Source organism: Dipodomys ordii, unplaced genomic scaffold (assembly GCF_000151885.1).
Source record: "Dipodomys ordii isolate 6190 unplaced genomic scaffold, Dord_2.0 Scaffold82, whole genome shotgun sequence".
Taxonomy (NCBI): domain Eukaryota; kingdom Metazoa; phylum Chordata; class Mammalia; order Rodentia; family Heteromyidae; genus Dipodomys; species Dipodomys ordii.
Window position 1 is genome coordinate 9843967 of NW_012267298.1, and position 17316 is coordinate 9861282.

Consider the following 17316-nt stretch of genomic DNA (forward strand, 5'->3'; position numbering starts at 1 on the left):
GGGGGGGGCGGGGGTGACGGAGTTAATATTCCCACTGCCTGTGAGGTCTTCCCTTGGGCTTTTCCAAAGGTCAAGGTCTTTGCCAATCTTTCAACTCAAAACTCACAACGCTTTTTCTCCAGGGAGCCTCACTATGTTAGGCATGATCATCGGCCCTGGTTCCCTGGCCTCTATGCCAGAGTAAATTACAGAGCTGTTTCTTATGGTATTGAACTAGTCTGTGGTTTCTTGATCTATTACCACCTCTGGGTGCTGTGTTCTATGAGGGCTGTGTCAGGTCTCCCCAGACCACTGATTAAGATAGACTGCACACGGTGTGATCTAACTGCAGACAGTGAACCTGCGTTCACCAGAGGTAATCAAATAGGTTGATGGCCCATCACAGAGGCTCTGTGGCGGGTGGAAGCCTGTGTGCCTGGTAAGGGCTGGACCGCAGCCTCCTAGCTCATCTAACCCTGACATTCCACATTGGTCCGCTCCTGGGTTGCTTTCCAAACTAGTCATGTAAATAGGAAGGATGCACACAGGGACCAGTCCAGGAGAATCTTTCCCAAGGCTGCAATGAACGCCTGCTACTTACTTTCCAGCTGCTTCCCAAGCTCTTCCTGAATGAGCCGTCGAAGCGTTTCCATGGATGGAGACTCACCCTGGGAGGGAGGGAAGGTTGAGTTATTCCTCCTCTTGCTTCCCACGATCCCTGACCCTGCACAGAACCGAGAAGCTCAGAGGCAGCAGAGACACCGGAAGCCACTGTGCCAAGGTGAAACGGTCGCATCAAGTCTCCATGCTCTCTCCCAGAATAGCTGAAGGGAGGCAGGGTGCATCCTGCCCAGGTTCAGATGGCCTTTCTCCTCCACAGAGCTCTGCACGTCCTCTCTGAACCCATGGGGAAGTGTCCGCCCCCCCCCCCGGGCTCCTCTCTGTCTGCCCAGCACCGGCATGGCCTTGTTCTTGTCTGGCTGTTCCAGATGTCTCATCCCTCGTCACAGCGGTGGGATGTAGATTCGGAAGCCAGCTCCCACAGGGGTTGGCTGCAGACGTCCGGCCTCCTCAGGGAGGTGAAAACTCAAGACTGACCACAGTAACTGGATCGCCATGTCAGAGCCGGCAGGCACAGGCAGGCACCCCACTGCGGCTCTGTGGGCCTGAGCAGCCACGGGGAAGCAGGTGGGAGAGCCCAGTGGCCCGGAAGACAGCCCCAGCAACATGCCCGTGGGGAACGCTCCGCCATTACCATGTTATACCTCACGTGCCATGTTACAGTCTGTGCAAACAGTTCTGCCAGCAGCATAAAATGCGTTACAAGGAAGAAAAAAATACTACTACTTTATGAAAGGGGGAGTGTGACTATAACCGAAGGACTCATACACGTGTGTGAAAAGAATAAAACGGACTAAAATTGATTAATTTTTATTCTATCATTTTGATGATACCAGGGTCTGACATTAGGGCCTTGTGATTGCTAGGCAGGCGCTCTGCCCCATGAGCCGTAGCCCCAACAGGGTCTTATTTATGCATGGGTTAGCCTGGAATGTGATCCTCCAATTTATACTTTTTGTATGACTATGATGACAGGTTTGCATCAACCATGGCTAGCTTCCCTCCCTCCAACCCCCCATCCTGGGGCTTAAACTCAGGGCACAGGTGCTGTTTCTGAGCTCCTTTTACTCAAAGCTAGTACTCTAACTCTTGAGACACAGCTCCACTTCTGGCTTTTGGAGGAATTTATTGGAGGTAAGTGTCTCATAGACTTTCCTGCTTGGTCTGGCTTTGGTCTGCAATCCTCAGATGTCAGCCTCTAGAATAGCTAGTATTATAGGTGTGAGCCACCAGTGCCTGGCTCATAGCCAGATTTTTTTATTGTTTGAGATGGAGGTGTCACAAACAGTTGCCTGATCTGGCCTCATACTGAAATCCTCCCAATCTCAGCTTTCTAAGCACCTTGGCTTACAGGTCTAAGTCTCCAAATGCCCCCTTTAAAAACTGTCAGCATAGTGAGGAAAGAAAGGAAAGAGTAAGAAGGGATGAATATTTTTTTTTTCTTTTGTTGGTCGTGGAGCCTGAGCTCTGGGCCTGGGTGCTGTCCCTCAGCTCTTCAGCTCAAGGCTAGCGCTCTACCACTTGAGACACAGCGCCACTTCTGGCTTTTTCTGCTTATGTGGTGCTGAGGAGTCAAACCCAGGGCCTCATGCATGCAAGGCAAGCACTCTATCACTGAGCCACCTTCCCAGCCCCCCCTTTTTTTTTAAAGATTTTTTTTCTCAGTCATAGGGCTTAAACTCTGGGCCTGGGCACTGTCCCTCAGCTCTTCAGCTCAAGGCAAGTGCTCTACCACTTGAGGGGATGAATTTGATCCATGTACATTAAATGCATGTACAGAAAATCACAATGAATCCCCTTTGTGCAATTAATATGCTCTAACAAAAAGAAGACATAAAATATTATTACGCTAAACAAATGTCTCTTTCTACATCAGGAAAAATGTGACCCAAAGGGAAGAATGAATACTCAGGAAGCAGCGAGAAGAGCAAGGTGGATCCACAAGCACATGGCCGGCCTCCCAGGGTGAAACCTGGATCATAAAAGCCATCTACTAAGCTGCCACGTTTGTGGGAGGGGGGAGGGGAAGCAGGAACAGAAGAGAGGAAAGCCTTGAGGCTCACTACCAGAGAAACAGAGCACGGGATGGCCAGAGCAGGGGGACGCGGCGACCGAGCAGCTGCTGGTAAAAACGCTAACAAAGCAAAAAACAACCATTTTTCTTCCCTCTTAGCAGAAAAGAAGGGCAGGCCCAGAGGAGAGAGGGAACTTGTCTCTGGCCTCATAGACAGCTCCTGGAGGCCTGGGATCTGCACCTGTTCCTCCCCAAGTCTCCAGACTTCCTGCCTTCCCCTCAGGAGCCCCATGCAACATCAGCCTCCTTACCCTCAGTCCAGGAAATCCAGGCTGGCCTGCGGGTCCGGGAGGCCCTGCTGGCCCACTCTCCCCCGGTGGCCCTTGGGGACCCATCAGTCCTGTGTGGCCTTTGTGGCCTGGGATTCCCGGGTCTCCAGGCTGTCCCTTCCCACCAGGGGCTCCTTTGTCTCCTTTGGTACCAGGATCTCCCTAGGGAGGAGAGAAGTGTGTTGGCAATGAGTCCCGGCTGGAAGGGAACACATGCTGTGGCCAGAGGTCCCTTCCCCTGGTGCCCTGACTCCAGGGGCGGCTCAGTGCTAGGTGACCTTCACGTGACTCCATGACTTGATCACATGACTTGATCAGACCCACCTCATCTACCATCCTGACTGAACAGAAAAAGATCACTACCAAATCCCAACCAGACTATAAAGCACCCTTAGAGCTGTCATGTGGGGAGGGGAGAAGGAAGGGGTTTGTCTATGCAACAAAGAATACTGTAGTTACAACATAAGGATTTCCATCAAGAACCACGTGGACAGCCTTCCCGGTTTCAATATCAACAGAAAAACTCAGGTATACAACAATGTCCAAAGTATATTAGAAGTGGGGAGGGGTAAGATACTTACCATATTTCCTTGGTAAACATAAAATATTTGGAAGACTACATAGGTATTTAATAAGGGCAAGGTAGCTAGAAACTCGGCCTGACCACCAAAGTGACCAGAGACTCTGAGAAAGAAGACTGCCCGGTTCTGGAATCATCCTCAGCATGGATGATTAAGCGGAGATCACCAGGACTGAAAGGGCAGAGGGAAAGGGAGACACGCACTGGGAGAGAGGCAGAGAGAGGCGCGTGCAGCAAGTGAACAGCTCCCAAGTCCGTGTACAATGCTCCAGAAAGATAAAAAATTGGTGTACAGGGCTGGCCCAGGGCAGAGGACAGGCTCCAGGGCAGGATGGAAGAGGCTAATGACTTCCATTGTTTTTACTCTAGTAGTTCAAATTGTTCGGTTACGTCCCTCTACTTGTTTTGAAATTTCACCAATAAAGGACAACATGTACACATATGGAAATAGCACATATAAAACCCTTTGTCTAATTAATATATGTTACTTAAATTCAGCAACGATCAGAAAAGCCATGTATCAAAACTTAATTTATTCAGACCCAAGGGAAGTCTCTTCAGTTTTGCACATTGGATGCATTTCATGAGATCACTGCCGTCTATCTTTAGTGATCTTGAATTCAGAGGTCAGTAAAAGCTTGGGTTCCTAATCTATCTGGAAGGCAGACTCCATGGTACATACACTATGGCATTTCCTACCCATTGAACATCTGCATATCACTTGGCGGTAAGAGGACTTGGCCCCTACTTCAAATGTTCCCAAGATTACCAAGGAATGGGGAGTCAAAGGCCCCCTGGCAGGATTCCAAGAAACCACTTAACCAGGGAAGACAGCACGCCAGTTATTGATTAAGTGTTAGAGAAGAGGCTCCTGAACTCCCTGGTTGACAACTAGAATTCGGGTCTGTCCCTTGTTCTGTGGTCCCCAGGAGCCCCTGAGGGGCAGTCTTAGGGGTCGGTCACTCAACATCCCCTTCATTCAGGAACCAACTGCCATGCTCCATGGAATCAAAGTCATTGGAAGGAGACAGGGAGAGAGATCAGAAGGGGAGGAAACACTGGGACTACTTCCACGTCTCCTCCGTCTTCTGTCTGCAAAGGATCACAGCACCCACCCATACAACGGGCAAAGCATGCTGATACGATGTCTTAGAAGGACCCTATGAACGGCAGGGGCACGCATTTGTTCTGGGGTGACACCCACATGCAAGTGTGTCCAAAGACAGGACTGTGGGCAAAGAAGACATGCAAAGCCACCAAAGGAAGCAGCAGTTCTGTGTCTATGTCTGTGTCTGTGTGTGGGGGTGTGCGTGCCCACGCACACGCGCACACGCACACACACACCAGTGCACCCTTCCCCCACCGGCTTTTCTGCAAGGAAAATGATTTCTTCTCGTTGTTTCTTTGGAGAAATGAAACGTAAAGAAAGCTTTTCCGAGTGTGGCGCCAAGGCAGCTCATTATGGGAAAATCTGTTCCCTTGTCACCTCCGGTGACAAATCTGGCTCTGGGCGAGCTGGCACTACGGGAGCCAGGCCCGTCAAGCACACACATTCGCACATGGCGAGAGGGAACCTGTCAGAGCCTCCCGGCACTTGCCTTTGCATGCGTAATTACCATCATTTTATCCCTTAAAAATAACAACCAAAAAGAAAAGGAAAAAAATCACATTGACTACAACAATACTGGGGGGGAGAGAAGCCCCTCAGTGGTGCTCAAGATTTTACAAAGAACAGAAAGGCCGACAGGAAGCAGCTGTCCACTCCGCAAACACCACCTGCAAAGTTCCCTCGACACTGAGAGAGGCCACAGGGAGGCTGTTCAAGGGGATGACCCCCCCCCACACACACATACACACACTTACCCTTTCTCCTTTGGCTCCTGGCTCTCCTGGCTTCCCAGGGGCCCCCTGCAAGGAGTTAAGTAGATGGTTGTCATTTCATCCCGGCCTGCTGAGCTGGCCTCTTTGCCTTTTGCATTTCTTCCACACCATGGTATGCATAGGACAAGGCATCCTGGAATACCTACAACGGATCCCTTAAGAGCTCCAGTTTTGTCCATTACAGGATTGGTACACTTTCCGCTTCACTCTTTTCCTCCTGTCCCTGGAGACCCCGAGCGGAGGAGGCACCAGCCTGCAGTGAAGACTCTCCAGCTTCCTCCTCTGCCTCTCTCAGGGTAAACCCCGTCCCCCTTGGCATACACCAGGGGCCTGGCAAGAACTGGCCTTTGATAGGGTCCCATCACTGCTGGCCTGGGGGGGGGGCAAGGGGACAGGGCTGGCTCTTGCCAAACCCCATGACTAGGTCCCCAACAGCAGGAATGTGCTGATTTGCCATCTCCTGGCTTTCTACACATCATTTTCTCTGTTCTTGTGACACACTCCCAACCTCTGCTCAGATAAGTAACTTGCCAGGCAGAAGAACCTTCTACCTCCTCACAGTCCTAGGAGGACTGAGGGACACAGCCTTACACATTTTTCACTACTGGGACATGTGTTCAAAACATGCCAAACTCCAGGCTGGCTATAATGGGGAAACAAATTTAACCCACTGGTGTGTGTCTTAACTTCAGGTAGACCAAGCTTACATTGACTTCAGAAAGTAAATATAAACTTGAGAGCTTCTGAGCCTGGCCAAGTCTGCCACCCTGAAACCCCCATCCCATGGCACCCGGCCTCTGCAGAGATACAGGGGAGGCGTGGCCCTTCTCATCAGGAGCTGAGCTCCCCGCCTGGTCAAGAAGAACAAATGGGCATGGGCGATTCTTCTACATGGAAGATGGGTTTCATGTCTATAATAACAGCTCAAGAAGATGTTGTGCTAGTCCCGAAAAAGAAAAAAAGCACAATGTCAGAAAGAATACGAAAGGAAAAGCAGGTAAGAAAAGATGTCCCCACCCCAGTGGGTGGATGAGTTGAGACCAAGACTCAGACATGAGGAAGGCAGGGGTGGGTATCCTATGTATAATCCAGGAAAGTGCAGGAGCTTGAATTTGACAGAATAGGGTCTAACCATAACGGCCCTGGAGGCCGGCTCAAGATGGACTTTATTCTACTGGAGCCTCAGCCCAATGAGTAGCACATGGGGTGGACAGACTCACCTTCGATCTGGTGAGCAGGAGGGAGCAAGGACAATGAATGGTCGATGTGTGAGTGGAAAAGGGACACGGCCTGGGAGCAGGAACCCAAGCTGGACCCCACACTTCTCAGACATGAAGTCTTTGGGTTCAGCTTCCAGGAAGATACCCGGTGAAGGAAGTAGTCCAAAGTCACAGAGTCTTCCTCTTTCAAGAGGGAGGATGCGGGCTTTGAAACACATGAGCTGATGTCCTTAGGGCTCTTTTTCCAGAATCCATTCATTCGTCTCCCCATCCCTCATCAAACATTGTTGGTGCCCCCCTAGTGCTGAGGAAGAAGACAGCAGGTGCTCAGACCACACAGAAGGGCCTCTCCTTAGTATCTGGTGGTCAGCGGAAGTCAACACGGGAAAGAGAAGGGAGAGAGAGAGTCAAGACTTTCTGAAAAGAGGGACCTGGAAAAGAATTTGATGTTTCAGGAACTATAAGGTCAGAGTGACTGGAGCTCAGGGGCAGTGACGGCTCAGAGCATCTTGCAATCCATTGAAGGGGAAGAAAGGGCTGAGAAACGAAGCAGAAAGTGGCATTAAGTGCTTCAGTCACACGGACCCTTGGCACAGGGCAGCGAGGGCCAGGACAGACAAACCCCAGTAGGATGCAGCCGTGATGGTCCAGGAGAAGCACAAAGACAGTTGGGTTAAGGTCCACGTGGAAGCAATGGGGAGATCTGACTAGCACTGAGAGGCGCCATGAAGCCCGCATCGGTGTGCTGATGAAGAGATGGTCAAGGATGGTTAAGAAAAGAGATGTGTCCAGACCAGACAGTGCCCTGGTGGCTGTGCCATTGGTGAGCATTTGTGCAAGTCACAGCATGTGCCCCTGGTTCAAAAGGCACTAATGACAACAACACAATGGCAGGCTCCTGAGCCTGTCCAAACTGCCCAACCCTGGCTTTCAGTTCCCAAGGGAAGAGCAGTCCAGGGGGACAGGGTGGGCATACTTACCTCTTTGCCTGGAACTCCTTTCTCTCCTGCTTCTCCCTGCAAAACAGAACACAGGACCAGTTCACTCTGTGATATTGGCACAGTGTACCTTACGTGGCTGTCTCTGCCACACATTTCCATTCAGGTCCTGTTCTACCAATGACAGTAACTGTTTGATCCCAAACAAGGCTCTCAGCTCAGCCTGTGCAGAGGGAGGCAAAGAACTATCCCAGAGAAGGAGCAGAGCCTCCAGTCCCTGGGCATGACTCAACCTAGCCGTTAGCCACAGGATGACAATTTTGACAATGGTCTGATCGTGTGAGAGAGGCCATTCTGAGGAGGAGGTTCATAGCATGAGAAATAAAACACCACAAAGTCACCGAGGAAGATCACAGCAGGGAAGTCAGACAAGGCTGGAGGAGGCTCGCTCTGTCCCTGATGGTTAAGGAAGCTGTCATGGGCTCTTAAGGGCAAATCTTGACTCCTCTACTGATTGGCTGGCTCTATGATGTTGAACAACCCCCTTAAGTTGGATATGACTCTGATATATATATATATATATATATATATATATCACACACACGAATATATCTCTGTGTGTGTGTGCATGTGTGTGCGTGTGTGTGCGTGTGTGTGTGTGTGTGTGTGTGTGTGTGTGTGTTCAGACAGTGGCTGGCCCATAGGAAGGGTTGGACACATCATCGGCTATTTTCACTCTTATAGAATAACCATGGTAACACATGGGAACCTGTCTGCTCAGCAGCAGACGGATCATTAACTTGAGAATGAAGAAGAAGACAATCGAGTGAAGATATTTAAGTATCACTCAGAGCTTGGGAAGCAGCTCTGAGAGAGGATCACCTGTGGGAAGAGCTGGTCAGGGCCGGCCATGGGAGTAATCAGACAGGGAAGAACTCAGTTGGAGGGGCTGGAGGAGAAGATGGAGAAGCATTCTACCCTGGTATGTTTCACAGAACCCTCATCCTATCTGTTGGAATGCCAAGCTGAGGGCCAGAGACCACAGTGGAAACCCATGGCCCCGGTGCTGATGCTTGAGTCTTCTGCATCCCTGTCCCCAGAGAGGTGGCCAGGGTTCTCTCTGCATCCAGGTGTCAGGTGCAGACTCAAGTGCAGCTAGCTGGTGCAGATGCACCCTGTGGCCTCGAGGAAACCACCCGAGTCCGCAGCCCTCCCTGTCCATCTCGACAACGATCACCATCAAGATCTTCATCAGGGTTTTTGCTAAGATCATTCTAGCACCACTGCCCTCACCAGAAACACTATGGAGATCATGTGTTCCTCTTGAGCCTTGCACCAGGCCAGGCACCTCTAGAATAGTTCACCTGGATCTTCTCATTTGGCCCTCAGAAGTGGGCGAGGCTAAAAGACTGATGGAGTAAGGTCAGACCAGGGAAGACCTTGTAGACCCGCTTAGGTCAGACTTTATTTGAGGGGACCCAGAGGGGCACCTCATTCCAGGAAGAAAGAGGGAGCAGTGGTAGGTCACTATGCATAATGAGGTATCACAGGCCTTCGCGAAGCTTTCAGTCAGGGAGTGGAAGGGTTGAGAGTCAGGCAGGTGTGACCTCTGGGCTCTCCACGCCTGCCTCAGTCACGAGGTCTGTTGACACCGTGTGGTCATGACCCGAGGACACGGTACATGGTAGAGACAGTACTGAACATGAACATCACACCGCTGTGTACACATCTGGCCTGGCTGGGGTTCTCTGCTTACCGGTGGCCCCCGGGGACCCTGGAAGCCAGGAAGTCCTGGGCTCCCATTCTCTCCTTTGGTTCCTTTTTGGCCCTGTGAAGGAAAAATAGGAAATTAATTGCTCAAGGTCAAGGGTTCACCCGACCTTTGGACCCCTCTGAACTCGGAAGTCCCAAGACATCCGCCAAAAGAGAAGTCAGAGCCCCTTCCCTGTGTAGAGAGGGACTGGGAGGAGACGCGGGCCACTGCGGATCTCCACAGCACTGCTCTGAGGCAGAGGAAGAAGAGAAGTCCCTCCACACACAGCTCACGACCTTTGGGTTCAATGCAGCCAACACAACAGGGGGAGGATAATCCACACAAATCACCGAAAGCCTGTGATCCACCAGGATGTCCTCTCCTGAGGACACGGGCCAGCACTCAAGGCGTTGTGGGACTCTGTCTTTGGAAGATTCAGCTTTAGCATTTGTGAAAGCCATCAAGTGTGGGGTCAGCTCTTCGGGGACTAGATTTGACCTTGATGGAGCCATCCTTGTGGCCCCATCCTACCCCATGGGCCTGTCTTACCAGCAGGGACGTCAGTGCTCCCCGTGGAGGTCATAGAGATTGCCGTGAAGACAGAGAGGCCTTTTGCCCTGGCCCAGCAGGACAAGGGTGGTCACCAGGGTGAGCCGGTGCCCGGTAGGCCGGGTTTCTGGTCATTCTGCGTCCACAGTGCCCACACTTGTTTTCCCAGCAGAGGTCAGCCCAGGGCCCGGGGCCCGTTGCCTTCGGAGTGTAATGCCTGATTCCCCACACTTGCACATGCTTTCCCGAGTACAGAGGTCAATTCCAGCAAAACACAAATAGAAGCAGATTGGGCTAGGAAGAAACTAGTTGCCAGACTCAGACTTCTCCAACCACAGAATCCATCGAGGCACCATTCTCTCTACGGCGTCTCCCAATAATCCGAGCCTGAACTCCCAGTCTGGAGCCCTCAGTCTGGTGATCAGAACTGTGTTGGTCAGGCGTGCAGCCTTCCTTCCTCCACGACCTTCGGATGACCCTTCTCACTCCCCACCCATTCTGCCTCTATTTCCACCCGGCACACTCCCTCTGTCACCTACAATGGGCAACTGCTCAGCCCGATCCTTCCTCTTCTTCTGTACACCTACCAAACACCTTACTTCACATTGTGTTTCACTTTTAATAGTGGTTGAGGCCAGTGGCTGCAGACAGCAGAGAGGTAGGTGTATGATCACATGTATTTTAAATTTTGAAAGAGTTCTCCCCAGACCCTCTAGTTTCCTTCCACCCTCATTCTCCCAGTCCAACTCCAATTTCTCTACCAATGCTCCCAGAATGGAGACCAGACAACGTAAGCAATGTTATGCCCTCACAGGGATCCCCCACGCCACCACGTAGCCGTGGAAGGATACTCACTGGAGTTCCTGGACGGCCAGGGTCACCTGGGGAACCTGGTGATCCACTGTTACCCTGGTGGAAGAAACAGAAATGATAATCCTGCCAGGACTGCATGCCAGGGTGTCACAGATCGGGGCATGGCTGGGACAGGGCGTCACAGAGCCGGAGCGTGGCCTAGACATTGCTGGAGGGGAAGGGCCTGATCTCACACACTCTCTTCTCACTGGGACCAGTGCGGTTTGCAGGAAATCACTTTGTTCCTCAGAGATTTCTCCACTTGTCAGAAAGAGTTCATAATATTTAATTCATACGGCGATGGTGGAGCTAACTGAGTCCATGGGCATGCAAAGGCCTAGCCCAGTGACTTGTGCCTACAGCCCAGGCACGATAAAGAATCATGACCACATTCACTCCTCCATCCATTCATCCTTCAACTCAAGATGCTGTGTTTGGAAGGAAAGCAACTAAAAGGACCTGACGTAGAGATGACGGCTTGCCTCACGGAATGCTGCTCCCCACCGAGGATGTCCATGCGCTCGCCTCTTTCCACTACCCGGCCATGTACTAGACGAGGACAGGGAACGGAGGGGGAGATGCACAGCCCTGCCCTGGCAGGTCCAGGTTCGCGGGTGTGTTCACAGTGACTGCCTCAATTCAAATATTTTCCAAGGGTGTTTTCTGCCCATTTGTCATCGGATGAATATATTTAACCAAGAAGATTCCTGATAGAGTATTAAAAAAAAATCAGGAGGGTGAAGAATGTTCCTCAATACCTCCTTTTAGGCAACGATGCCTCAAATTCTTCCAACGGAATTGGCCTCACCCTCTGCCCACCATGTTTTGACTTGTGTGCCTCTCCTCCCTGCTACCAGGAGCCCAAGAGTCTGTGCCCATGACCCCCACGCCCGCAGTGTCCGGCACAGGTGTCTGGCACAGGTCAGGCACAGGAGTCTCTCTTCTTCAAGGGATGGGCCCAAGGGCCTCCCTGAGGCTCTTGTGAATGCTGAAATGCACAAAGCAGATCTTCACAAAGGTTTCCAGGAGACATGTTAGTGTGGGGGGGGCAGTGATCCCTGCCTGGGCACTTCGTACACAGCACACCTTCAAAGGGGCTTCACACACGTGCAAACATCATCACCATTTTTACAAGTGGAGAAACAGGCCCAGAAAGGTTAAACTGGCCAGACGCAGAGGGTCTATGTCTTCAATGTCTTTAGTCCTCTACCCCAGGTGAGGAAAGCCCAGGCCCAGCGAGGCTAGAGCTGCAGAAGGCTGAAATCCGAGCAGCAAGCAGGATCTGCACCAGGGCCCCGCCCTCGGTCCCTCCCAGGAGTGCTGCCAGCTACCTCTCCCTGCGCGCCCTCGCCCACCATCCCATCTGTGTCCCTCTAAAAATACGCGCTTCGCCAAATCCCTGCAGAAATTACATCTCCTCCCTCCTCCCTCTGGGCCCCTCTACAGCAGGAGGAGGAAAACAGGACACATCAGCACACAGCAGCCAAACCAGGCATGGGGTTGCCTGTCCACTGGGCACTGGAGACATTCTAGGGTCATGGAGGCCCTCCAAGTGTCTCCCCCTTTCTCAAGAATCCCCCTGGGAAAGTCCCCGGGTGGCTCCAGCATCGAGGGCACGGGAGGCTTTCCCCAGATATTGTGAGGCACACTGCGGCCTCGAGCTCCCTCCTTCCAGGATGACCTCTTTGACAAGGAAATCTGGCACACACAGGCCCGCGCTTGGATGTGTCAAGGGGATTAAGCTGCAGACTCTGTGCAAGATGGCTCGGGTCTAAATCCTGCCACAGCTGCTGACTCAGCTGTGTGATGTTGGGTGAATTACCTGGCATCTCTGTGCCTCCATTTTCCCTCTATACATGAGTAACCACCACACTTGCCTCAGAGGTTTTGAGGAAAACTCAGTGAACAAATGAGGTTAGTGCTTCACAAAGTCCACAGCACTAAACCCTCCTGGTAGCTCCTAAAAGCCAGTGGCTAGAAGTGGTCATCATGAGGTCTATTGCCACCTCTGTGCAGATGCAGATTTTAAAGAAATAAAATGAAGGGTTGTTTTTTTTTTATGGCCACCACATACTTTCTATACATGAGAGCAACTCATAAATACTGTCAGCCACCAATGTAATGATGTTTTGGGGCACAACAGACTATATATACAACCGTGGTCCTGTAAGATTACAGTGGGCCTGAGAAGTTCCCAACGCCTAGTGGTGTCGTAACCATCCTGATGTCACCATGTTACAAAGGACCCGGACATGGGGGGAAGGGGCGGTACTGGTGTAACAAACCCACAAGAAGGATAGCATGTGCTTGTGTTCCATATGTGGCTCTTGATGATCCTAATAGATGGAGATTCCACAGGCTTATACACCACTGTGATATGCTTTCCAACTTAGTTTCAGACTATATTTCTACTTATGAACAAAGCAAGCTATAGCCCGACATGGTGGACACCTGTCAGCTACTCAGGAGGCTGAGGAAGGTGGACCTCAAAATAGAGGCCTAGTTAAGGATACCCTGCCTCAAAAACAAAAACAAAAGGACTGCAGGCATCACGCGAGCGGTAGAGTGCTGAGCGCAATCCCCGGAGTTCAATGTCTAGCATCTCAAAAAATAGCGGGTAAGTAATAACTTCCATAAAAGACTACCCACATACTCAGACAACCACTCATTCATCTTGTGTGCATCAGGTGAGTTGATCACATCCTTTTGTTTTTTTCTTGCATAGCACTCTGTGTGTACAAATCTCTTCTCTGCTCTCCATACTCGCTGGCTATTCTTAGGTAAGCGTTTACTTAGGTGTGCAAATGGGCAGAAACAATACTGAAAATATTGACTAACATCTGGGAGGTGAGGAGGTTAAACTGTGTCTCCTCAAATTTCATAGTTGGAGTCTTAGTGATCTTGGTACTCTCAGAATGGGACCTTAGTTAGAAACCAGGTCATTGTAGACTAATGAGTTCCATGAGTTCAAGGTGTGGTAGGGTGGGATCCTCATCCAATATGTCCCCAGACACACACAGGAAGAACTTCCTGTAGATGGAGGCAGAGATGGGGTGATGCATTCACCATCCAAGGAAGGCCAAGCGGGCCGGAGCCCCGTAGAAAGTGCAGATGTATGGAGCGCCATCCTTTGGAAAGGCCAATCCTGCCCACACATGTCCCCATCTCCAGCTTCTGGCCTCCAGATCCCTGGACAATCAGGGGCCAAGGGCAGTGGCTCGAACCTAAAGCCTTGATTTTTTTTCCCCCACATCATATATGACTGCACCAGGGTGCACTAGCCAAACATCACCAGGATAAGTCCTTGCCAATGCATGCAGCAAATCCTTAAGGCAAAACTTACCGGGGGTCCCCTGGGACCTCGGGGACCCTGTAGCCCTGCAGGTCCGGCATCACCCTGGAACAGACAGACATGAGCCACGTCATCACAGAGCCACACATCAAAGAGGCTGATGGGCCAGCTTCCACTGTGGGCTAGACGGCACCAAGAGACCCAGCCGCTCCCTTATGAATCACTGGTAATTGCACATTTGCACAAAGCTGCTTCTCACAAATGAGGACACCTCGTGTAAGTTCTCACTGAGGCCTGAGGGTACATGCCCACTTGCTCAGGAATCTCACCCCATTTCCATCGTCTCCTGACTGAATCCTTCCAGAAGAAAAACAAAAATCTGCCCACCAGGTGCACAGGGCCTTTGGTGCTAAGCAGCCATGTTTCATCAAAGCACTACCATTTTTGTGAGGCCCGGGCAGCCTCCTTACTTGCTGTAATCCTACTGTGTTAGGGGAGAAGACTCAAGAGTTTTGACATGTTACCACACACAGTGGACTAGAAAACAGTCTAAAAGCCCAGTTTTTAAACTAAAAAGAGCCAGAGAGCTCAGATGGAGAAAGAAAGCATTTGCCCACCAGCTGGTGTCCCAGGCTCCTGCTCAACTCCATCTTGAGTGTGGTCTGGGCTGAGACCAGCTCCAATGCAACCTGGGGAGGCCTTTTCCCTCCAGTGAACACTGAAGTAGAGAAGTGGCTAAGCCAGGATTGCCCAACTGCCACCTAGCATCTGAGAGGCCCCCACGAGGCAGGGTTGGGGTGTGTTTGCGTTCAGCTTTGCACAGGGGGCTTCTTCACACACCGCATCGCTAGGGTAGCTGCTAAGGAAAAACATGGGACCTAGATCAGCTTTCTCCTTTGATCCCGTCTAGCTCAACTCAGGTCAGCCAAAGGGCCGGCGTGCTTCACGGCATCGAGAACACTGAGATGCGTCCACCTCACCAGTTCTCAGCCCAGTCCAAAGAGGGCAAAGGGCAGATGGAGGCCACCTGGGAGCACAAGACACCATGTTCATACTTTCCCCCAAAGAGCCATTCTCAGGAAACCAAGCTACTTCCTCCAGGGTCAGGAAGCCTGCAAGATGCCAAATACAAAAGCTGGCCAGCCACTGGGGACATGACCGCCTGGCAAATACTGGCTGCAGTCTGGCTGCATCTTCCTCTGGCTCTCCATAAGGAGAGTAAGTCCTTAACCTGTCCAGATCTCAGTGTTTTAATGATATCACCCAAGCAAGAAATATACCTGCACTGTCCTGATTCAAGACCACTTAACCCAAGAGTCATCTCAGCCATCTGAAATGACATGTAGCTGGGCTGTAACCCTAGCTCTTTAGGAGGCTGAGATCTGAGGATCATGGTTCAAAGCCAGCCTGGACAGGAAATCCTATGAGACTCTTATCTCCAATTAACCACAAAAAGCCAAAAGTGGAGCTATGGTTCAAGAGATAGAGTGGTAGCTTTGAGCAAAACAAATAAAAATAAAATGCTCAGGGAGAATACCCAGGCCCTGAGTTCAAGCCCCCAGACTGGCACTAAATTAATTAATAAATTATGAAATGCAGCATCTCATGGGAGAGGTGGAGATGAGGGGCTTATGATTACTAAGGAAGCAGGAGATGGAGGAAGATGCTAGGAGGAGAGGAGGCTGTCTGTCTTTCTAGGGCACAGAGTGTGCAACCAGTGGTCCTGCCATGGGTACCAACAGGCAAAGCACAGCTAATCCACAAGGCACAGGTCCCCACCATGGGCAGGAAGCCCTGGCCAGCGTGTGCAGTTCACTGTGTGGCACTTTACAGCATGGTCACCAGTCATTGCAGAGAGCAACTCCTGCTGTCAATCCCTGGTCTTCCCAACTCCCACAGACCACAGCACACTCAGGGTCCCCCACAACAACCCCACCAAGGCTGAGAATGCGGCTCAGTGGTAGAGTGCTGGCCTAGCATGCCTGAAGCCCTGGGTTCAACCCCTCAGTACCACATACACAGGAAAAGCCAGAAGTAGTGCTGTGGCTACAGTGGTAGAGTGCTAACCTTGAGCAAAAGAAGGGACAGCATCCAGGCCCTGTGTTGGAGCCTCAGAACTGGCAAAACAAAACAAACAAACCCGCAGTGAAAACACACTTACATCTTTTCCTGGTGTCCCTTCCTGGCCAGGGGGGCCCATGGCCCCAGGCTCTCCCTAGAAACAAGAAGAGGCTGTTAGGGACGGAGCTGCCTTGGCTTCTGGTTGCCTGGTTGGCTTCGGGGGCCTCAGGGGAAGTGGAAGAGAGACAGCAGTGCCATGTCGGAAGCACCTCCCACAGGGCAGAGCCTGCTGCACAGGGCGGGATCTTCATCACCCACGACCAGAAAGATTGCGGGGCAGAGTGTGGGGGGGGAAGCAGAAAGATTGCGGGGGGCCTCGCCTGCTTCCCCTGGCAGTACAGCAAGCCAAGGATCAGCAGGACCTGCTCAGGTCCTCTCTTTATCTGGTGGCCATGCCCCCCCCACTCTTTATTGTGGCTTTGTACTGGTTATTAGCACAGCCACAGACCCCAAGGTCCTTTTCATCCGGGCACTGGAGTTAAAGGAGAAGGAAACAGACTATGGGAGAAGGTGGACCTTGGGGAAACGGTCACGCGCATCTTCAGGGCTTCAGGTTTGCCCTCTGCAAAATAAACCCAATGCCAAGATTTGTTTCACAGGCTCCCGGGCAACACCCACATCCCAGATGCTGGAAACCACCGCAGAGGTCGGATGGCTCCGGTCAAACTGGCCGTGCATCTGCCTGCCCTCGAGCAGGACCAGCAAGAGGAATCGGGCTAAAAGAGGGCGTGAGAGTGGAGCCGAGGGTTAGGTAACACAGCATGTCCCTGCTGCGCACCTCAGCAGCCCTCCCTCTAAATGTGCCCACTCTGACTCACCCGGGAGGCCTTCCAAAGCCAGTCACTCACTTACCCGGGGGCCAGGGGGCCCAGAATCGCCCGTGTGTCCCTTGAAGCCCTGGAAGAAATAAGATGGAGTTACTTCAACAAACAGTAGGCTCAAGGGGCAAAGGAAGGGTGTAGGCTTAGTGTGATGGCCCAGAGCAGGTACATCTTCTCCTGTGGCTTTGGCTCCACCCAACTCTGCTCATTGTCAACTGCCAGACAGACGCTGGGCCCTGCTGTGTGCTCAGAACGGGGAATAAGGCAGGAAAGGAGAAGGGGGAGGGGCGCAGAGATGGAGGGGGAGGATGGGGGAGGGGTGCAGTGATGGAGGAGAAGGATGGGGGAGGGGCGCAGTGATGGAGG

At 51.7% G+C, this 17316-nt stretch overlaps 1 protein-coding gene across 1 annotated transcript in view; it reads right to left on the reverse strand.

Annotated features, from left to right (window-relative positions):
- Positions 1–3008: 3008 nt before the first annotated feature.
- LOC105992306 overlaps positions 3009–17316 on the reverse strand; it is a 37392-nt gene continuing 23084 nt past the window's right edge. The window contains exons 8-17 of the mRNA XM_013025134.1: positions 16978–17066; positions 16727–16845; positions 16578–16627; positions 16170–16223; positions 14060–14113; positions 10720–10773; positions 9319–9390; positions 7605–7640; positions 5387–5431; positions 3009–3105 (exon numbers count right to left, since the gene is read on the reverse strand). Coding sequence (XP_012880588.1) covers positions 3009–3105; positions 5387–5431; positions 7605–7640; positions 9319–9390; positions 10720–10773; positions 14060–14113; positions 16170–16223; positions 16578–16627; positions 16727–16845; positions 16978–17066 — 670 coding nt within the window. The remainder of the gene's footprint in view (positions 3106–5386; positions 5432–7604; positions 7641–9318; positions 9391–10719; positions 10774–14059; positions 14114–16169; positions 16224–16577; positions 16628–16726; positions 16846–16977; positions 17067–17316) is intronic.